The sequence below is a fragment of the Camellia sinensis genome, chromosome 4 (assembly GCF_055761805.1).
Source record: "Camellia sinensis isolate YWXY chromosome 4, ASM5576180v1, whole genome shotgun sequence".
In the NCBI taxonomy this organism is placed as follows: domain Eukaryota; kingdom Viridiplantae; phylum Streptophyta; class Magnoliopsida; order Ericales; family Theaceae; genus Camellia; species Camellia sinensis.
The window spans coordinates 125,633,377-125,657,949 of record NC_138964.1 but is presented as its reverse complement, the minus strand read 5'-3'; the positions used below and the strand labels follow the sequence as shown (position 1 = coordinate 125,657,949).

General features: G+C 31.6%; 1 protein-coding gene across 1 annotated transcript; it reads right to left on the bottom strand.

Annotated features, from left to right (window-relative positions):
• Positions 1-1,931: 1,931 nt before the first annotated feature.
• On the bottom strand, positions 1,932-15,401 carry SAR3 (SUPPRESSOR OF AUXIN RESISTANCE 3). Its single transcript, XM_082866148.1, has 6 exons — positions 15,145-15,401; positions 8,255-10,883; positions 7,874-7,997; positions 4,094-4,242; positions 3,918-4,015; positions 1,932-2,410 (listed from the first exon to the last, which is right to left on the bottom strand). The coding sequence occupies exons 2-6, from the start codon at positions 10,823-10,825 to the stop codon at positions 2,215-2,217; spliced, it is 3,138 nt and encodes a 1,045-aa protein (XP_082722274.1). The 5' UTR covers positions 10,826-10,883; positions 15,145-15,401; the 3' UTR covers positions 1,932-2,214.
• Between the last annotated feature and the right edge of the window lie 9,172 nt (positions 15,402-24,573).

Sequence of the window (24,573 nt, the reverse complement as noted above, 5' to 3'; positions counted from 1 at the left end):
ATCTGTAATTTAACTAAACCTCGAGGGAGGTATATGTAATTTGCCCATAAAATTAAAAAAAAAAAGAAAGAAAAGAAAAGACAAGAAAGAAGTAAACTTTTAGAAGCTTTTTTCAAAAAATTTAACTTAGGTCTCGTTTGGGAACAGGCAAATTTAGTAATTTTTTGACTATTTGGCTAAAATATGAACTAAAAAAAACTAGTATGTTTGGGATGACTTTTTGATTTTTTACGAAAAAATGTGCAAAAAGTAGAGACAAAAGAGAATCTTTGACTTTTTTGTATGGATTGTTTGCATTTTGGCTAATTTAGTAACTTTTTAACTTTTTGACTAAAAGGGATGGTTCCCAAACGAGACCTTACTTTCTTCTTTAACACAAAAATAAAAAATAAAAATAAAATATATATATATATATTTTTTAAAATTTTATGACTATCTAATTTAGACTGGCCTAAAAAAAAAAAAAAAAGTAGAAAATTGAGGTCACCAATAAAATGGTAGTAAGTTCTATATACTTCGAGCAAGCATTAAATACAAGATTAGCCGCCAAGTCCCCCCTTTCTGGGATGACAACACATGAATTAATTATTATTATTATTTTTTTTTAAAAAAAAAAATCACTAAAAACAGAAATAAGTACTAGTGGTAGTAATAATAATAATATAATAAACAATGTATAAATTGGTACCACAAGAAGATTAGGGAGCAAATAATGTTTTATATATTGTATAAATTAAATAAAATAAACAAATTCATAATTAATCAAATTTATATCATAGAACAAGAAATGAAAAATCTCACTCATGCTAGAGATTACATTTTGATGAACAAAAATATTTAATAGAATGAGACATAGAAATAAAATAATTACGGAAACAAACTGAAATTTGTGTAATTCCATAGTCTCCTTAAATGTCTCACCATGGGTGCTAGAAGAGTGTCGGCATTTGTCTCTCTGGATATAACGGTATAAACCAGCTAATGCAGAAACACTTTCTATTTAGTTTCGGAGAACTGACAATGGCGCACTCTCTCACACAAGAAAAAACATATGTGGACAGACTGACTGTATAATATGAAGGCAAAAAATTCTGTGTTGAAACCAAGAAAGATGGCTTCCTTTTATACACAATGGGAAATAGAGGAGGAGCCTCCCAACCATAAAAGCTGATAGGAAATGTACCTATTACTCCTGCAAAACTGATGGAGAATAAGCATATGGGTTACACACTCTATATATACACGTATATATCTGAAATCACCAAACAAATTTGGCCTAAAAAGATTAGATTAATGGACCACTAATCCAGCCCAGCCCAAACCTAACCCAAGGCCCACGAATCACGGACCCGAACTCCACTCTATCCCGACAGCGCGCGCGCGTACATGACAATTTTTACATAACCAATATGGACCATAGTTTTGGCTCAAACCTATCCTTAAAAAATTCATAACTCCCTTCTTTCAAAAAATTTGGATACTCCAAAAAGCTTATACCCTTATCAAAATCTTAAAATTTAAATACTTATTAAAGTTTTCCTCTACAATCAATGTAAAATTAGTAGTTATACACAATTCTTAATGCCTCATTCATGAAACCAACTTTATGAGACAATTTCCCATTCAATTTTTAACGATTTTTTGTTATTCTTTTTGTGGTGTAAAAATTTTATTACAAAGAATCTAAATCCATTTGATCCCACATCAACCATTGGTTGAAACCTACTTTAATTTCACATTAAAATCACCATAAAATCATTTTTTTTCCAACAAATAACACTTGTCACCGGGTCAGACACCTCGTTCATGCCCGCCTTTGTTTGGTAGGAACAGTTGTCGCAGATTAGCTTGGTTTCTTGTCTTATAGACACAATAATCACCCATACCACATCCAAACAGGGGACAAGTCCTCCAACATAATAATTGCAGAGTTTTGCTAAAATAAGAATGTTATTTTCATTAATTTCCTTTATCATTCCTGCAAACTCAAAACAAATGAGATTAACAAAGAACTGGTATAGAACCAAGGCATTCAAACTTTCAAGATTACATGAAATACAAAATTAACCTGAAAAAAAATAAGGAAAATACCCGATACAAACACTTGTGCATGTGCATCAGCAATAAAACGCCGAGCAACACTTCAGCAGCTTTTACTTCACAAACATAAACTTTGAAAATTAATCTTAAGATAACGGGGAAAAGAGAAAATTACTACAAGGCTGCCTCGGAAAGATGACACGTAAAAAATGACACTGCATCCTGCAAATGACACGATCGAACGTCTTCAGGAATGGGCGCACTAAATACAGTGTCAAAGCAGCTTAACTGAATCTCTCGTGTTGAGCCCTCACCGCTATCTAATAGAAGCAAGTTGCAGATCTCCTCACTCATCTTCGAATGTGCCACTCTGGAACATAGGAATTTTAAGCAGCTAAGAAATTGAATGCAAGAAAAGTGAATCAACAGCCAACGCCAAAAACCAAAATAGAATGGAGATATCATCAGCAAAGATTAAAAATATAAATATAAATTGTCTCCAAATTGCTTTTATAGGCTTGGCTAGCTAGTAAATGGAACCAAGCCATGAGTTTAGGGTAGATCAAGAATCAGATAGCAATTATTCATTAGAGCCAAACATGAAATACGCAGGGACACCCTAAAGCGCTCATGGTATCATTATTGTATGTCATTCGCGATAGATAAAATATACAAAGTATGCACAATAGGAAGGCCAAATCAAATGGATTCTGATTCAGGTGTCAACTGTAATTGCAAAACAATGATTGATACAAAAACAGAATATACAGGTGCTTCGAATTCAATAGCATGGAGTACAGATGATCCAAGTTGCAGATTAATGGTAATTAGCACCAGATGACAAATGTACATAACGGGTGACAGAAGCAAGTCTGATTTTCAGTGGAACTGAAGATTACTTGCATAGTGTAAACCTTAGTTGCACGAAGCGGGAGCGGGGAAGCGTGAGCCGATAGAAGTTTCTTAGGTTGGGAGCGCCTCGGGGAGCGGTAATATATATATATATATTAATACACATTAGAATTTTTTTTATAAATATTTTTATTTTAGTACACATTAATTATTTTTTTATTTATTATATTTTTAAATAATGTGTTATTGTTAATTTTTTTTTATTTTACATATATTTGTTTGTGTTTTTTTATTAATATGTATAATATATACTCATATATATATTTTATATTTATATGTATATATATGATATATATTAAATAATAATGTGTTAATATATTTTTTTTTATTTTTAAATATATATATTAATATATATATAATCATATAATATATTATATATATTATTTATATATTACTTAGAATCATATATATAATCATATATTATATATATTATTAATATATATGATATATATTATATATGTTTTATCTTATTTATATATTACTCAGAATCAGATATACGGTGGCCAGAGAGAGAGTGAGAGACGAACTGCGAGAAGGCAAAAGACGAAGGAGACGATGACGATCGACAAGAAGGAGCAGATCTGCGAGATCGCGGGAGAGACGAACTGCGAGAGACGATCTGCCAGAGAGACGATCTGCCAGAGGGAGAGAGAGAGAGATGATCTGCCAGAGAGAGAAGAAAAACGAAGCGAAGAAGCAACACATACCCAGACGACTTTCAGGTTCTTCACCTTCTTTCTCCTCTCTCTCTCAGTTAGGGTTTTTGTTCATAGCCACCAACGATCCTATCTAGGCCAGGATCGCGTTTCTCTCTCTACAGAAACGCGATTCTTACACGTTTCTTTCCAAGAAACGCGGAATCGCGTTTCTCACGGAGATTCGTCACTTGGTTGCGCAATTCCTGCAACTAAGGTGTAAACATTTCTGAGTTTGAATTCTCATAATTTGAGCAAAGAGATTCATACCTCGCACCAACTGGTAATCTGCTACCCCAAACTGCCAAAGACTCATTTAGTCGACCAAAGAAGTCCCTACAAGCATCATTTTTGCTCTCAAGAGTATCCTGCAATAAATAATACATATTTATCATAGCTCACTACGAAATAAAAATAGCACAAGTTTATCAGATGGAATTTCATACCATTTCACCCATGGTATCGTTATCTTCCTGTAAAGAACTTCTTAATACATAGAATGAGATATAAATTCCAGCTCCCAAGTCCCAATCTTCAATTTCTGACTTGTGGTCCTCCATGGAAGTTGCAAGTCTCCATATCTCTGAGTGTTTGGCTGCAAAACAATAACAACAACGATGATGAAAATGATTAACATTTTTTGACAATTGCTGGACTTGAAGTGATGAACTACAGTCCAAAGGATCAAAGTTGTCACTAATTTTACCAAATGCAAGGGAAGTTAAAAATGTCTATGGCAACAGCAGCCAAATCAATGAAAAGTATGGGCTGTGAACACATCGCCTTTCCACTTAGGCATAAACCAAATCTAGAACTATCCAGAGTGATTCAAATACCAAAATAACAATAACTTTGACAAGTACCAAAATAATATTATTATTTACCAACAAATAAAATAGGATGACTAATTGAACCCAGATGAATAGAATTATCAGCACTCAAATGGTGATTATTATTGAGCACTAAAATCCAAAATGCACAAATGCAATTTTCTCAGTGAAGAACATGATTCTTTATTAAGAAAATTGCATGCATCGATACCATGACCACAAACAGTTTGACCCTGGGCAAATTCCCTGAGTAGTCATGGAGAGGGCACTTAAGTGCTAAGGTGAGTGAGGTTTCAAGTTCGAGTCTTATGAAGAGACATTGGCCTACATTGTAATCTAATTACTAGCATACTAACCATTATTTTGTGCCCAAAAAAATAAAATAAAATAAAATTAAAAAATCAGTCTTTAATAACCAACCACCTGCTTACAAAATGTGAGAGAGTTGAAGAGAAGTGATGCGGGGAATTCAATGCCTTGGAAGGGTAAATGTCAAGTAGAGGAGGAGCAGCTGTAGGTTTGCAAGGAAGGACTGTGAAGTTTTGGCTGGGGATGGATGGCAAAATTACCCGACCAAATTATATTTGTCCCAATCCGATTTTAATAAAAAAAAAAAAAAAAGTTTAGGAGACATTGGTAAGGTTAGGTAAAATATATGGCTATGTAGTACGAAATCGTATCATTAAAATAGTAGAGTTTCAAGTCAATAATTCGCGCACGAAACCCCAAAAAACCCAACCTATTGCCATTCCTGGGGTTATCAGTTGAAATAGAAGGTGGTCAAGATGAGGACAAAAACAGGGGAAGAGAGGAAGGTCAAGTCCAAGGCTTCGATAGGCAGGGTAGTGAGTTATGTGTGGGTTCAAGAGGTAAGGATGTTACAAGATGGCAGGTTCTATCAGATTTTGCGGTGATGTCTGGGGGAAAACCTACTGTTGACATATGAATGGGATGAGAATTAAAGGTCTGAGCAAATTGGGTTTCCTTGAGAAAAATTTGAGAATAACACTTAGAAACTGATAAAAGCACTTGAAGCAAAACATAGGCCTAGATTGGATAAAATAATTGGCAAGGAGTGGTGAAAGGTACAAAGGGCTTTGTTGAAGGCTGTCCATGTACTTCGCTTTGAGTCTAGGACAGGACAACCTTTTTGTTTTTTTAGTTTTAATAGCTCCTTAGGAGTGAGCTGAGGTAGAACTTTTTTTATAAAGGGTAGTGCACCCTTGGCACTTCTAAGTTCTAATATACTATGAAGCAGGGGCTCTCGAAATACGTACTAGGTACGTTTTAAACATTCTTTGGCACTTAAAAGTTTATGGGAAATTATACATTCCGTACACCGAGTTATGGGAAATTGATGGAGATATATTTAATTTATTAGAGTTCTGATTTACTTGAAATCACAAATCTTTTACTTGATGTTCCAGAAATAAAAGATGTATTATTTAATGATAAAGTTGATGGACGTGAAAATTAAAGTTTCAAGTCCTCAAATTTTCAAATTTTCAAATTTTACTTAGCTTGCCTTTGGAATGAAACTTTGTTTTATAATTTCACCTATTTAATGGCATTAATATATCTTATGGACTTTACTTTGGTATTGGTATTGTTTAACTATGATTTCTCTTTTGATTTTGTAATTTTTCCTTTTAGTTTTAGTATTGAATTTTGATTTGTAGGTTGAATCTCAAACTATAAATTATAAAAAATAAAAAAGTTTATTGACGTACTCTAACCATACCTGCATCCTATTTTTTTTAGGTCTTACCGTATCGATGTACCCATATCAATATTCACCGCACCCGTACTTCATAGCTAACATATATACTAAAAGTAGAGTTTATCCTACATTTTTGTCTTTGTCCTATGTGGCACCTACTAGGGTTGTTCACGGGGTCAAGTCAGGTCGAACTTCTTGTTGATCTGTCACCTGAACCGACTCTGTCAGGTTACCAATTCCACCAACTAATTTCGACCGTTCAATCATTCGAAATTGTAATACTTGAAACTGTTTTGAGTGGGCGGGTTTCGGTTGGACAAGCGAGTCAAACATAACTGATGTCTCTTTCCTTTGACCTTCAAACACTAATCCACACATATCTATAGATCTGAGGGTGGAGATAAAAAGGAGGGGAAAAAAAAGAAGTGGAAAAGAGATTGATTTCTTTCTTTAACTGATTTTGTAGAATACATATATATATGATTTGTAGTCGTTGGCGTCATTGTCAGCAAGATTTTTTTAGAGCAAGGGGCCGTTGCAAATCATCGGCATGGTGGCAAAGTAGTGCACGGTGGCGATCTGCAATTTTTGAGGGCCATGCAGCGGTGATCTTCATCAAAAATGAAGGATGTAAAAGAAAACTCAGAATGAGAAATAAAGAGACAAGGGAAGGAGGTGGCCTTTGGAGTTTGTGGGTTAGCTTTTCATTTATTGATACTGATGTGATTTGAAAAGTCAGGCAAGAGAAAGTGATAAGGACAAAAATAAGGAGAGAAGAGATAAGGGTAATTTGAAGAACCAATTATTTAGTGACACACTAATAATAATAATGGTCGGTTCGGGTACAACAGGTGCGCCTTCAGCAAATCCCACAGCCAACCGAAACCAAGATTTGTATCATCTATTACCCGCAGCCGACCATTCTGTTAGTCGAGACCGTCCGTTTGGTGAATTTTCAATTCAGGTTGGTCAGGCTTTTCGTGTGGCTCGGATCCTTGAACAGCCCTAGCACCTACATGACTCTCTATGTTCTTTTTTTTTTAAACTGTCATGTTATAAGGGTATTTAATACCAATTATTTTATTGATATTCTGCAAAAGTTAGTTCATTTGTCATGGAGCAATCCACAAAAAATTGGCATCCAGTGTAATCCCAACTACATACAATAACAATAATGTAGCAATGCATATTGATATGGCATCAAAGAGGCACGGATACTTCTAAGAACGTGGCGTATCCGTGTCGGGTCCGTGTTGGTCGTTGGACACTTACCGACACGTGTCAAACACTCGTCAAAACGAGTCCTATTTTTTAAAAAGTTTTTTAAATATAGACATTTAGAGGACACACGTGTCCATCGCTTAAAGACACGTGTCCATTGATTAGACACGCATGAAACTAATTATAAATTTGAACTAAATAACTTAGGATACAATAATAAAACAAAAATAATGTAAATTTATAAAACTAAGTATTATATTGCATTTTTTATTATCTTTGAATGATATATTTTTATGTATGACATATAAATATATAAAATTATATATTTTGTTCATGCCCACGTGTCGTGTCTTGCATTTTTCGAAAATTAGCATGTCTTCATGTCCGTGTTGTATCCGTGTCCGTGGCCATGCTTCTTAGTATGACATGCATAAGTAATAGTTTAGAATTTTTACCTGACAAGAACAAAGAATGAGCAACTGAAGTTATGAAAATTGTGTGCGCCTTTTGCCAATTTCCACATTCAATAAAGTGTTCAAGGGCTTTTGAAAGATCACCATAGTAATTGAAATACACAGCCTGCATTTACAAAAAATAAAATGAATTAATCCAGCGCAAATTGATTCTCAAGAGCTTTATTAAGGCATCAAACATACTCAGCAAACATAATTTATCCATGAAACACCCACCATACAAGTTTCCTAGCAAAGTAATTTTGTAGGAAGTTTAAACTAAATGGAAGTCCCAGTTAACTCAGTATGATAGCTTACAGAACAAAACGGGTGGCACACAAACATCAGTAAATAACCACTGATATGCAAGCCAAATAAACTTACCATAGCCTCATGCAACCATGCTGAAGGAACACCCAAGTCCTCAATAAATTCACGCTGTAATTCTTGTGTACTCCAAGATTCACAGTATTGGAACAAGATTTCCCTAATAAGTGTAGCCTGGAGATATGGGAAATCATCACGATAGGGCATATGAAGCACCACATAGATGGCCCAATGACATTGCCCTAGACAGAGCAGCTGGGAAACGAGTCCCATGTCAAGAACATGAAGGTCATTAGACCTGATAGCGCCAACTGCTTCTAAAACTGCTCGCTGATGCCAGATCATATGGTAGTCAAGTGGATCATATGTTGAAGCATTGGCACTAAACATGGTCTTCAAAGTACCAAATTCAACCTCTTCACTTGCATGGAGAAGCATAAGATAATATGTAAGGTCAAGATGTTCCTTTCCCCTCCAATTCACAGCTTCCTCAACTGGCCCTTCATCAATGTAAATGGGTACTGGATATGGAGCCCTTCCATCATGAAGAAGCTGCTGATAAGTGTGAAAAACAATGGGCAATGAAGTGTTAGGTGGGAGCTGATACCACATCAACAACCCTAGGAACCTTTTCCAGTCAATTTGTATGTCTTGCAAAGCACCATGAATATTACCAGCAAGCAGCTCATAAAGCCTTGTCCTGTCATTTTCAATAAAATTGAAATCCAGTCCATTGATTCTCCAAAGTTCAAGCTGCCGAGCAATATCAGAACGATTTACAGTGGACCCACCAGCCTGGCTTAGCAAACAAGCCAGTCTTACATCACCTCTAGACGCAGCCAGTTCCACAGCTGCATCTAGCTGGCGCCCAGTTAGGAGCAAGAATATGTGTTCTAAATCATTTGGCTCATTCAAGGAGCTTACTTCTTCTTGCACCCGGTGGCAAACACTCTCTTGCAACCAATAACTGAACTCTGCTCTCCGAATTAAAGGAAGTGCTTCTGAGTCAACCTCTGGAGAACCTTCCTTCCTATCATGCATCATGTCCTCCTCATTGTCAGCTCCCACTGACTTTGATTGTCCACTCATTTCCCTAGCAGAAAAAAGAACCTTTATCAGTTCCCAGACCATTACTTGGTGCATCAAAACCACCCGAGCAGAAGACGACAATCCAGGAACTTCCAGCTTCCTCTCAATAATTCCTATATAGCTCCGGCAAATCTCAGAAAGCATTAATCTATTAGAAACAAGTTTTAGAAGCTTTATTTTGAAGGAGCCAACTTCAACTTCGTTTGTTTCATGATTTATCTCCTTGTGAAGATTTAATGGAGAATCGAAACAAAAATCAACAAGTTCTTCTTTGACTTTGTTATTTTCATCTCTGACAACTTTGTCAATTGCAACCTTTTCCAAATTGATTACAGAAGATAATACCCTCCGAGGGTCACTGCTTCCTACAGGTGCACCCGTGTGAACAAGGACACCATTAGGACCCCACCCCACACGAAAAGACCTACCCATGAACAATGCTGCATCAACAATATTGCGAGAGTGGCTTCCAGTAACTGGTGTTTGGTGCTTGAGGTCCAGTTTAAAACCTTCAATTTTTGTGGTCTTCAGAGGCAGGCCCTTACTTTGTTGGGCCATTAAAATGGTCCCAGGAGAGCTTGAGTCAAAATTACTAGGGTTGTACTCAAGCAAAGCTAATGGAGTTTTTCGTACCATGGTGGGACTAGACCTATGGATGGTCTTTCTAGCGGAATTCTGTAAAGGAGATCTTGTGTTTTCTTTACTGAATGGTACTTTCTGATGGGAAAGCCTCCCATTTAAATCCTCAGCCTCCTCTTCCTCTGCAGGAAACAACAGCATTCGCATTTCTTTCATCCTAACCGGATCAAGCCCAAGATGAGCAGGAAGAGAATGTGATAGAAGGGTTGCATCTGCTATGGCAGGTTCTTCATCAATATCAGAAACCTCGCCACCATTCATCTCCAAGGGATCTTGTACTTCTGGAGTCGCATCATCCATTGTGATATCTTCTTCATCATCCTCAGTCAAACCAAATCTGCTAAAATGGTGAACCAAGAATTTCCATTCGCCATTTGATGGGTCAAATGAAATAAAGCATGCACCCTGTCTCTCTGTGCAGTGCCTCAATTTCCTAGCTACTTCTCTTAGTTGCCCCTCTCCACAATCTGTTGATGTTCTTATTTGCAGTGTCAAAGTTACTTCAGCTGCCTTGTTAAGGCCCTGACCAACCACAGGCTTTGCATCTTCCTCCTCATATACAACTACCTCATGCCTACTGAACTTGATAATTTGATCTAAATCCAACCATCTAACATCAGTCTCCCCAATAAATTTGACACAACCATAGCCAAGTCTTCCAACTGTAAAATCTTTAACGCGGCAGCAATATCCCGGATCAATTAACTCCCGAGTGACCAACTCACTCAAGCAAGGTTCCATGAAATAATCAGAAGACCGCAAAGCAGGCAAGGAAGCATTGATCTTGCTCAAAACCTGGCATGATGAAGAAGAACCTACATTGTTTAGAGAGATTCTCCTTTTCTTCAATTGAGATTGACGAACAAGCTGGGAGTCAAAAGATCCCACATCAAAGTCCATGCTCAAGAAGTACCAAATGAGATGTTTGTTGAACCACAATGAAGTTTTCCAAAGGCCCCTGACAACAGAAATAAAACATAAATTTTCACTCAAAAAACGAAGGAAAAGAAACCCCAAAGCTACCAAATTTCCACAAACATAAATTTCATTGAAAGAAAGAAAGGTAGGTTGAACCACAACCATGGCACACTACTCATCCAGAACTCCAATTAGTGAATCACCTTTTTCATGACCTATGGACTCACAAATTATTGCATCAACAGTTTTCTGACAATCCCAAGCCTTAGGGTGTGTTTGGTTTGTGTTTTGAGATAAATTTAAAAAAAAAAAAAAATTGGGAAGAGAGTTTAGAAATTTTTTTGATTTGTTTGGTTGTATATTTTGAAAATGGTTTTGGAGTTTAAGAGTTTGGGATGATTTGATATTTTGTTGTAGTTGAGTAGATATGTGTGAGAGAAAAAGTAATTGAGAATGAGAGAGGAGAGAGAAAAAAGTGATTGATTGATGTATAATAGAAAGATAAGTAATTTTGAAATTTTTTTGAGAAAATTTGTAACCAAACATGTTTTTGGAAATTTTCTTCCAAAAACATATTTCAAAACACAAACCAAACACACCCTTAATCTCCAATCTGGTTGTACAGTAAATGGATGAAATGAAAAGAGAAGAAATTTCACAATGTAGAGTTTCCAGTATTTTTCGTAACGCAAAACAGAAATGAAAAATTACTAACATATAACTATGGCAAATAAACCAGAGTTTTTTTTTTTTTTTATTGGCACCGGGGTGTTCGAATCAAAGCCCGACTAATTTCCAAGAGTGCACAGACCCTCAGCAATGAGAATAAACCGGAGTATTTTGCTTACTTTGCTACAGCATTTTGTTACATTAGACAATATCAAATAATCGGCATGTTTATAAAACACCCCGAAAGTCAAAATTACAAAAAAAATATATATATATATTTAGAAGATATTTTGTTATTTGATTTCAAAAAATTAAAAAATTACAATACTTCCAGGGTCTTTGTAGCATTGGAGTTCAAACATGTCGTGCCAACTAACCATATTTTTTAGGAAAGTATTTTAGATAGACTTCATAGACTACAAGCTTCCAACATGTTTTCCATGTCATTCCAATCTCTTCATATCCCTATTGAAGCTTGAAAATGTTTAGGTAAGAAGGGGATTGCTTGATTGACTAACTTATTTAGCAATATTTTGTTGACTAGGACTATGCCAGAGGAGTGGAGGAAGAGTATTTTAGTGTCAATTTATAAAATAAAGGAGATGTCCAGAATTGCAACAACTATAGAGGAATCAAGCTGATGTGTCATATAATGAAAGTGTGAGAGAAATTGATGGAACGTCGATTGCGAAATATAAAAGAGGTGTCAGAGAATCAATTTAGATTTATGCTTGGTAAGTCAACAATGAAAGCGATCTATCTTTTGAGGAGAGTTATAGAAAAGTATAGAGAGAAGAACAGAGGCATTCATATGGTTTTTATTGATCTTGAAAAAGCATATGATAGAATGCATCAGGATACAATTTGGTGAGCGTTAAAGAAGAAATAGGTGACAAAAGGCTACATTGATGTGATTCGGAACATGAATGAAGATGCGGTGACCACTATTAGATTATCGGCTGGAGAGACAAGTGAATTTTCAATTACTATAGGGTTACACCAAGGATCAAACTTAAATCCTTATCTTTTTGCTTTAGTTATGGATGAGTTGACAAGAAATATTCAAGATAATGTGTCATGGTGTATGCTTTTTGCAGAAGATATCGTGTTAGTGGATGAGACTAGAGAAGGAGTCACACTAAGTTGGAGACTTGGAGAAAAGCACTTGAATCTAAAGGATTTAGGATAAGTAGAACTACGACAGAGTACATGGAGCATAATTTTAGCAATAGTAACCATGAAAACATAGTAGAAGTAAAGATTGAGAATCAAGAACTACCTAAGAGTGAACATTTTCGTTATTTAGGATTGATTATCACAACGGCTGAGAAGATTGGAGCAGATGTAAGCATAGAATTAAGGCGGATGGCTTAAGTGGAGAAGTGCATCTAGGGTACTATGCGATAAATACGTACCCACTAGAAATGGCTATTAGATCAGCGATATTGTATGGGACGAAATGTTGGACAACTAAGAAATAATATGTAAATAAGATAAGTGTTACTGTGATGAGGATGCTAAAATGAATGTGTGGCAAGACTAAAAAAAACAGAGTTAGAAATGAGTCTATTCGTGAATGGATAAGAATAGCACCGACAGAAGATAAGCTGAGAGAGAATAGATTGAGATGGTTTGGTCATATACAACGGAGACCAGCAGAGACAGTAGTGAACAAATGCGATATAGTAACGGTATATTAAAGTGTTAGGGGAAAAGACAGACCTAAATTGATGTGGGCTAGTGTAGTAAATAGAGATATGAATCTCCTTATTTTGACAAACCAAATAGCCTCTGATAGAGTCGAGTGGAGAATAAGAATTCATATAGCCGACCAAATATAATGGGATTTAAGGCTTGGTTTGGTTTGGTTTGGTTTGGTTCGGTTTAGTTCGGTTTGGTTATTTAGAATTTTTCACTCCACTTGGCTTGATATAAAAAGTTCACCAGATAAAATGTTTTCCTTTGTAAAAAAGTTTACACAAACCTTCTTGACTGAAAGGCATAAATAAATGGAACCACTCTTGCCAATATATTCTGGAGGTCATATTCTCTTCCATATAAGTTTAGTTCTAAACTTGAATAGTTTAGCATGCCTAAAAGCCCTAACAAAATTTTGTGATTTTTCAAATAGCTATCGCATGTAGTCCATAGCCCTTTATTAAAGAAAGACAAAAGAAAAACCCCAAACTATCTACACGTCTTTAATGATTTCATCTTTGAAATTGTCATATTGCTTTGGTTGATTTAAAGTAAGAGATCAGTCTTATTAATGACAATGTGCGAGAAGCAAAACCGGTGTCAAAGAGGGATCTATATTAGGGCATCCTTATTAATAGGCAATATAGTTTTTGCCAAGCAAGGTACAAAAATTAAATGCATGCCCGTTTGAGAGTTTAGATCAAAAGGCTTGAACTGAAAAAATTCTCTATCATAACTCAAAAGTGTGTACACGTACAAAAAATACCATGCCAAACTGAAGGAGAGGAAAAAAGAAGAAGGAAAAAAGGGCAAATTATGACGGTATTTTGGTCCTTGTGCTACTATTTCAATTGGCTGGATTTTGATCCTAAATTTATGACTTTGTTTCAATTTGGTTCAATTGATTACAACTCTTAGTATTTTTTTAAATGAAAAATACAAACATAAGTGGCATGTGTTATATTTTTAAGGACAAAATTATAAGTTTACTCAGCTCAGTGAGTTAATCTCAACCAATTCAGTGATAATTTTCTATCAAAAACACTAATAGCATCATCAATTGGACCAAATTGACACAGAATCTAAAATTCAAAGTCAAAATTGAATCAATTGGAAGTGTAGGGATCAAAATGACACAAGGCATAAAATGTAAGGACCACCGGTGTAATTTGTACCCCCAAAAAAATACAACTCAGAAGAAAAATGGCAAAATGTAATGGCATCCCATTTAAGTGGTCAATTCATCATAAAAAAATAAATTACCCTCTTAATTTAAAGGTAGAAGAAAAATACAAACAGCTCAGATCCTTTGATGCATAAAATTGCAGGACATAACATGTATAACAACAGTTCAGATAAAGCCAACCAAAGACCCTCACCCCTCCCCCTCCTTTCCCTCTATCTTTCGTCTCTTTTTCCAAATCATTATAAAACAGTTAGCTTACCCACCCAAGGATGGTGGCAAGCAAGGGCAATCGCTCCCCCTACAATGTCAAAAAACCTTCTTATTACATTAGTGTTGGATATTAACCAAACTATATAGACTCGTCCCCTCTGCATGTTTTTAAAAGTTTAAATGGTCTTTACTATATCTTGATTTGATTAACAAAGGTAAAAACGCCAAGGGAATTGAGCAGTATTCTTTAAGAAAACATATAAGAAAATAGCCACTACACATGGATACCAATAATAAATATGAGATACAGATATATGTATATCCATTTACTTATGTGTGTAAAATCAAATGAAATCAGGAGGCGAACTTCCACGTTCTGCAGAATCTCAAGTTCAAATTTCTCACACGCATATACCTAACCATTGCTCATGTTAGGGTTTTCAAATTTGGGAAACGAAGAGAAAGAGAAAGATTGTGTGTGTGTGTGTGTGTGTGTGTGTGTGTGTGTGAGAGAGAGAGAGAGAGAGAGAGTCCATACTTGTTGTCAGCAAAGGGTGTCGGCGATTCGGTGGCGCACTGGTGGCAGCGGCAGTGGAGGTCACTAGAGGTGAGGGCACTAGTGGCGGCGGCGGCAATGGACGTCGCGCACTGGTGGTCACACTGGAGGCGGAGCAGCTGACTGTGGCGGTACGAGGCCGCGGAACTGGAGGGTGGAGAAGATTACGGTGGCGCACACCTGTGTGCGTGTGTGTGTGTGAGAGAGAGAGAGAGAGAGAGAATCACCATGGGTGGAATTTTAAACTTAGGGCTTTTTAGATATAAAACGACGTGGTTTAGGATTCCACGATAAAAATCACTATGCTTGGTTATCATTTTTTAAAAACACTTTTTAAAAAATTCTACTTTCTTATTTTCTGTGTTCTTCTGTTTTTAATGAATTTTTTTAATATTTTGAACAATTTTTTTAATTTTTAGACATACCTAACATAAATATACCTAAAAAATAAAAATTAAAAATTGAAAAAAAACTTTTAAAAATTCACTAAATCCCAAAAATACAAAAAAAAATACGAGAATTCAGTATATTTTTTGTATTTTTATATATTTATTAATTTTTAAAAATATTTTTTTATAATTTTTTTATTTTTTAATTATATTTAAGTAAGGTGCATCTAAAAAATAAAAATAAAAAATGTTTAAAATTATAAAAATATTCACTTAAAAAAAAAAAAAAAAACATGAAAACTAAAAAACTCAGTTTTCAAAAAACTTAATTCAAAAAATTCAAACAAAACACACTGAATAATTTGCTTAGAGCATCTCCAACCCTAAACCAAAGTTTTCATCAAATCTGAGTAAAAAAATGACTTTTTCCTCAATCTGATACCGAGTGCTCCAACGGTTGATTTTCATCAAATTTTCATCAAATCTGTACTGGGATAACCGATTGGTCAACCGGTTAAGCCAAAAAATATATTTTTTTTTTATTTTTTTTTATTTTTGAACTTTTTGAACCTTTTAGTGATCGACCGGTAAGGCAAAAAAAAAATTTTTTTTTTTCAACTATTTAACCTTTTTTTTTGGAACTGTTTGAACCTTTTGGTGGTCAACCGGCTGGTCGACCGGTTGGTCTCCCCCAACGGTCATGCACAGCGTTTTGATGAAATGCGGAGCCTGTCCTCATTTTGGTGAAACGTTTGGTGAAATTTCGATTTGATATCAATTTAGTGAAACCGTTGGAGCATGAAAAAATATTTTTTTCACCAAATTTTAAATTTGATACCAGATTTGGTTCAGGATTAGAGATGGTCATAGTGATTTTTTATTTTTTTATTTTCGTAATTTTTTTTTCAACAATAATACATTCTTTTAAAACTAAAATTCCAATTTTGAGATGGAAAATCAAAAAAAAAAAAATAAGGCAAAAATATCACATCAGATGAGTTCCACACATATTTTAGAGCTTACAAATTAGAGTTCTAAAACATTTTTATTTTTTTTTTAAATTTATCAAAAAGTTTTAAAATTTTAAATTTAACTTAACAACGAGACAAATCAGAAAATTTTAGAAAAGATGTAAAAAATAAAAATAAATAAAGTCAAAAATAGTAGACTATTTTATTTTATTTTTACTTTTTAGATTAGTCTATACAAGCCAGACTATAAAAAATAAAAATAAAAATATGACATAATTTAAAAATAATAATAATAAAGACAAAAAAAAAAAAAAAAAACCCAAAAAAGGGCGACTTTTTTAAGTCAATAAGCAAACTCTCCAAACAAGGCCTTAAAATTGACTATAATGGTTTGGAATAAAGATTGAGGCCTCAAATGCGTCGAATCTTTTTTCTTTTTTTTTCTTTTTTTTTGGCTGTGTTGGTTTGATATATACATTTTTTTTTCAAGGGTTTTAAGGTTTAGGATTCAGGTTTTAAGATTTAGTGTTTAGTGTTTAGGGTTTATGATTTAAAATTTAGAGTTTATGATTTAATGGTTAGGATATAGTTTAGGATTTAGGATTTAAGATTTTATGATTTAGAACTTAGAATTTAGAATTTAAGATTTAGGGGTTAGGGTACACATAGCCACCATTTTCGTAAAAAAAAAAAAAAATTTAAAAAAGGCACAAAACAAATTCGAGGCAAATTCGCGTCTGAATTTTCGAGGCCTTTAGCACGGCCGAATAATTTATTTTCATAATGCATATTCTATTTTTGATTTTGAAAATGTTTATGACGATACAAATTGAACCGATCAAATTATTATATTTAAATATTTTTATGTTTGTATTATTTAAGTATTATAAGATAATATAATACACTTTTTTATAATAAAAATTAGGATAAATTATAAATGCACCCCTCTCAAGTTTACTTCAATTATCATTTGTTCCCTGTGATTTTGAAAATTACATCTCACCCCTTGAAGTTTCTAATTTCATAACAATGACCCATTTTATTAATAAATCATCAAGTCAATTAACAGTTTTTAATGACGTCAGAAATTTATTTCAATTAATAATTTAAATAATTTTATTATTTTATGGGAGAGTAGTTAGGAATTTTATTTTTTCAATTAATTCTATTAAATAAAAAATTCTGGTAAGGAGTATTTGTAATTTTTCAAATCACAAGGGTAATTTGTATTTTAAACAAACCTTAAGCAATGTATTTACTTTAAAAACAAAAGTGGGAGTCATTTATAAATTAATTTTTATACTTTTTTTTATTATTTATTTTCAATGTAAAATTCTATAAGTTTTTATAATAAAAAAAAATTAAAATTTCATTTAAATCCCTCATCTATAAATTGGTAGAATTGAAGGACCAAACAAAAATTAGAATTAAAGTATATAGAGCAAATTGTTCAATTTAAAATAATTGAGACCAAAATAAAATTTAAATCAAATTATAGGGGTAAAAGTTTAATTATCCTATAAAAAGTTAAGATTAATCATTTTATCTCATTACGAACTTGTGTGTGTGTATTGCTCCAAATTGTTCATTACTTTTATTTTATTATGAGCTATTTTTGTGTGCGTTAATTGTTGCCTTCTTGGAATTTGTTGTGGATTTATAATTGTCTAGTTTAATGTAATTATTTTTAAATTTGTATGTCTTTTACCAATTAACAAAAAATTAATTTAAAAAATGATTTACAAAAGTGAATATTTATACATAAAATTCATCTAAATTATGTGATAATGATTGATATTTTTAAAATTATAAATGACAATGATAAGTGTTTTTGTTTAAAATGAAAATACTTAAAAGTTCACATCATTTTGTATGTAATTTTTATGCAAAAATTAGGACTGAGTAAGGAAATCGAAAAATCAATAAATTGAACTAATTCAAAAGTTTGGTTAGATTTTTTTAATTCGTTGTTCGGTCCTAGTTTAAAAAATTAAGAAGCCGGTCTTCGCGGATTAGTTCTGAATTTGAACTAAATCAGACCGTATAACATAAACTATATATATTTATTTGCTAGATGTTATGTTGTTTAAGTTAATGGTGTAACAATTTGCATGTTTATGTTTTAAAAGTTTATGTTTCGACAAATCATGACAGATTAATGTTAAACAATGCTTGCTTAATATTATGTTTTTTCTTAATTAGTGAATATTATGATAATACTTTATTGGGAAAATTATTTATAAGTCCTATTAGGGAGACTTATGCTACATATGGTCCTATTAAAAAACTTATATTCCCATAAGTCCTGTGAAAAGTTTGTTGGCACATTTACCCTCAATATTAGTTGTTAATATCATAAATAATAGTAAAATTATATATAGGAAATTGAATGTTATCATAGATCATATCTATATAAACGTAACGTAACGTGACACCTACATAAACGTAACGTGACACTTATACGTAACATGACACCTACATAAACGTAACGTGACACCTATGATCTATTGTAACATGCAATTTCCTATAGATCATATCTACACAAACGTAACGTAACGTGACACCTACATAAACGTAATGTGACACCTATGATCTATGGCAACATTCAATTTCCTAGATCATATTTATATGAAACGTAACGTGACACTAACATAAACCAGCAACATTTTCACATTCAATTTAAAAAAATAAAAACTCATTAAGTTTGCGAAACGTAGCGTGACACGTTACGTTACGTTTATGTAGGTGTCACGTTACGTTACGTTTATCTAAGTGTCACATCACGTTACGTTTATGTAAGATCTTGTGGAATACATTCATATCTAAATAGGACTTGAGACTCTATAAGAAACTACACAGGACTTAGCCTACCATAAGTGTCTGAAAAACGACTTATAAATAAGTCTCCCTAGTTTATTTGATGTGCATGCTATTATTTTAAAATTTTATGATAGGTTAAATTTTTTTAAAAATATTATATGATTTTTCTTGTGAAAATGTGAAAAGATTGTGTGAAACCATAATTTCAAACCAAACCAAACCATGTTTAAATGGTTTAATTCAAATTGGTTCCATGATTTTAATAATTTGGTTCGTTTTAATTTTTATGGAACCGTGGACAACGAGTTAATTTTGATTTCATCCCAAACTGGTCCAAATCAGACCATGTTCACCCCTAGTAAAAACAATGTATATTATTTTTGAGCCATAAACTTTTAAGTAAAAATTGCAATTAGGTGTTTGACCCAACTCAATATATATAAACAAAATTTTCGTACAAATTGATATGCTTCTTTAGGTCATTTCATTTCCAATCAAAACACATATTCATTATTCTTATAATTTTAAAAATGTCATTAACATATTATTTTGGATGTATTTTTGGCTTAACGTTTTTGTTTGCAAATTATTGTTCAAAAAATATATATTTGTATATTATTATATAAAGCATATACCTGACTTGGTGTGAACGCTATTACATTTTTTACTTTTCTGAGAATGCCCTTCTTACATTATACCTGTCACATTTTCTTATTAAGTAATTGTCATATCCAATAATTTTAGAATGATTCTTCTTCTTCATTAAATTGTCCAAAAATTTAAATATGAATTATGAATACATCATGTTTGCACCATGGCTACTATCTATCTATCTATACTATCAAGAAGAAAGAAGCAAATACGGATAATGCCATCCACCTTAAAGCAAACGGGGCAGTCATATGGTGTGTTGTTCCTTTGTAACAAAAACTCGGCAAATGTAGAACGCCAATATTTTCATGGTCCAAAAGAAGTCCAAACAAACAAACCCCAAGCCAATGACCTACGCTCACAAAAACAAAGTAGAATTTCAAATCCGTTATATTATTCCTATGTTATTCTAATGGCAAGAATTATGCCAACAATTATTTTTACATGAAGATACAAAAATCTATCTCTCTATATACTATATATTAAGTAAAAGGGGGTTTTTAACCCCAAGGCTTGTGGAAACTCCAATCTCCTAATCTTAATTTTCTAAATTTTTGATTTTTAAAAAAAAAAAACCTCAGTATTTATTGACTTCTCCCAACCCACAATCCCTTTTGACTTCTCTCATAATTATTGCAACACCCTTTTCAATTTCTCCCATACACTATGGTTACACACAAAAATAAAAAAATAAAAAGATAAGAATTTAGCTATAGATCTCAAAAAGATATAACATCTAAATTTGAATTAGGATTTAACAATATAATTATGTATTTTTTATTATGTATATCTATCAAAATTTTAAATCACTTAATGGGACAAATTAATCAATTTTTCAAAATTATTGATAAGGTAGTACTATATATTAAGCAAAAGGGAGTTTTTAACCCCAAGCCTTTTGGGAGCTCCAATCTCCCAATTTAAATTTTCTGATTTTTTGATTAAGAAAAAAAAAACTTATCATTTATTAACTTCTCTCAAACCCCAAGTCTTACCCTCATAATAACACTTTAATGCATTAAGAACAAGCATAAAAAAAATTCTTTGAAATCCAACACATATGAATTCCTTGAAAAGTCCTAACACATGATTATTATCCATTATGATAACACTTTAATGCATTAAGAACAAACATCAAAAAAATTTCTTAAAAAGTCCAACACATATGATTATTATCAAAATATTAAACTTTAATATAATATAATAAAAAAAAAGAAGACATTTAATTCCTTGAAAAGTCTAACACATATGATTGTTATCAAAATATTAAACTTTAATATAATATAAAAAAGGAAAAAAAAAAGACATTTAAAAAAAACATTTAAAAACGCCAATTCACATATATAGATAATTGTAAACACAATCCGTGCATAGCACTAGTGATTTGCTAGTATCTATACTATATATTAAGCAAAATAGAGTTTTTAAGCCCAAGCATTGTGGGAGCTTCAATCTCTCAATCTAAATTTTCTGATTTAAAAAAAAAATCTTAGCATTTATTAACGTCTCTCAACTCCCAAGTCTTACCCTCATAATAACACTGTAATGCATTAAGAACAAGCATAAAAAAAAATTCTTTAAAACCCAACACATATGAATCCCGTTCCAACACATACTATTATTATCCCTCATAATAATACGTTAATGTATTAAAAACAAATATAAAAAAAAATTTCTTGAAAAGTCCAACACATATGATTATTATCAAAATATTAAACTTTAATGTAATATAATAAAAAAAAGACATTTAATTCATTGAAAAGTCCAACGCATATGATTATTATCAAAATATTAAACTTTAATATAATATAAAAAAGGAAAAAAAAGAAGACATTTAAAAAAAAAACATTTAAAAATGACAATTCACATATATAGATAATTGTAAACACAATCTGTGTATAGCACGGGTGATATGCTAGTCTATACTATATATTAAGCAAAATGGGGTTTTTAACCCCAAGGCCTGTGAGAGCTCCAATCTCCTAATCCTAATTTTCTAATTTTTTGATTTAAAAAAAAAAATCTTAGCATTTATTGACTCCTCTCAACCCAACATCAGCATTTATTAACTTTTCCCAACCCACAATCTCTTTTGACTTCTCTCATAATTATTGCAATACCCTTTTCAATTTCTAGCATACAATATAATTACACACAAAAATAATAATAAAAAAAGATAAGAATTTAGCTATAAATCTCAAAAAGATATAACATCTAAATTTGAATTATGATTTAATAATATAACTATGTATTTTTTGTATGTATATTTATCAAAATTTTAAATCACTTAATGAGAAAAATTAATCAATTTTCCAAAATTATTGATTTTTAATTTACAAAATAGATTAAAAAAAACTATTGACTGGTTTATTTATTTGATAACAAAAATATTTCATAATCTCTCCTTCCTAATCTCTCTCACAAATTTTCAAAAAAAAATATTAATACTTGCATTCTTTTTAATAAAAAATATTTTTTTATTAAAGTTGTAGATATTTACCTATATTTTATATATAATATTATAACATAACAAAAAAAAAAAGTAATTTTTTTTAAAAAGTTTATCTAAATAAACTTTAAATCAATAAAACTCACATGTCTATCACGTATCTAACTCACATCATAACTTACCTAAATAATAATAATTAATTATTTTATTTAAAAAAAAAAACCTCAACATTTCTTGACTTCTCCCAACCCAACTTCAGCATTTATTGACTTCTCACTTCTCCCAACCCACAATCCCTTTTGACTTTTCTCATAATTATTGCAACACCCTTTTCAATTTCTCTCATACACTATGGTTACACAAAAAAAAAGATAAGAATTTAGCTATAAATCTCAAAAAGATATAACAACTAAATTTGAATTATGATTTAATAATATAATTATGTATTTTTTTTTGGTATATCTATCAAAATTTTAAATCACTGAATGGGAAAAATTAATCAATTTTCCAAAATTATTGATTTTTAATTTATAAAATAGATTAAAAAAAACTATTGACTGATTTATTTATTTAATAACAAAAATATTTCATAATCTCTCCCTCCTAATCTCTCTCACAAATTTTCAAAAAAAAATATTAAAACTTGCATTCTTTTTCTCTTCTCCAAAAAATCAGATAATATTTTTTATTAAAGTTGTAGATATCTACCTATATTTTATATATTATATTATAACATAACAAAAAAAACTAAAAAACTAATTTTTTTTTAAAAGTTTATCTAAATAAACTTTAAATCAATAAAACTCACATGTCTATCACATATATAACTCATATCATAACTTACCTAAATAATAATAATTAAAAACAAATGGAAATCACAGATAAATTAAATTTTTTTATAAAAATATATCCACAACTCCATCTTAAATAAATTGAAAAAAAAAATACCCGAATAGAAACCACACAAAAATAAAAATAAAAATAAAAATAAAAAGATATATCTATCTATCTATCTATCTATACTATATATTATGCAAAAAAGGGTTTTTAACCCCAAGCCTTGTGGGAGCTCCAATCTCTCAATCTAAATTTCTTGATTTTTTGATTTAAAAAAAAACATTAGCATTTATTAATTTTTCCCAACCCCCAAGTCTTACCCTCATAATAACACTTTAATGCATTAAAAACAAGTATAAAAAAAATTCTTTGAAATCCAACACATATGAATTCCTTGAAAAGTCCCAACACATATGATTATTATCCCTCATAATAACACTTTAATGCATTAAGAACAAGCATAAAAAAAATTTCTTGAAAAGTCCAACACATATGATTATTATCAAAATATTAAACTTTAATATAATATAATAATAAAAAAAGACGTTTAATTCCTTGAAAATTCTAACACATATGATTATTATCAAAATATTAAACTTTAATATAATATAAAAAAATAAAAAAAGGAAGACATTTAAAAAAATAGACATTTAAAAATCGCAATTCACATAAATAAATAATTATAAATACAATCCGTGCATAGCACGGGTGATATGCTAGAGATAAATTTTCATGAAAGAACAGTTGAGAGATTAGAGAGGGATTTTCCTAAAGAAACATAAACTTACATTTGGGAATGTTTGAATGGAAGATTTGATCAAAACCCACTCATAATAAAACTTTAAAACAGTAAGGATAAGTATAAAAAAAAATTTCTTAAAAAATCCAACACATATCACTATTATCAAAATATTAAACTTTAAAATAATATAACTTTTGATGTAGATTTTAATTTTAAACAAAATTAATATTTTTAGAATCATTTCATCAAGATTTATTAAATAAGATTCATGGTGACCATGAAATTCTTTATAAAAAAAGAAGTTATTATCATGGAAATTGATGTAAACAGTAATATGTTACTCTGTTTGGCAGTAATATATAACATATTACTTTATTTTACAGTAACATGTTATTCTGGTAATATTGTCCACGAAAAAAAAAGAAGATATATTAATTTGTCTTTGCTCAATTATGTATTTTCTCTTTAGGGAATTTATGAAGTAAAATAAATTGGACTGTTTTTTTCATCAAACAAGGGTCTAATGAAGAGATTTTGGCTAAATTTCCTATT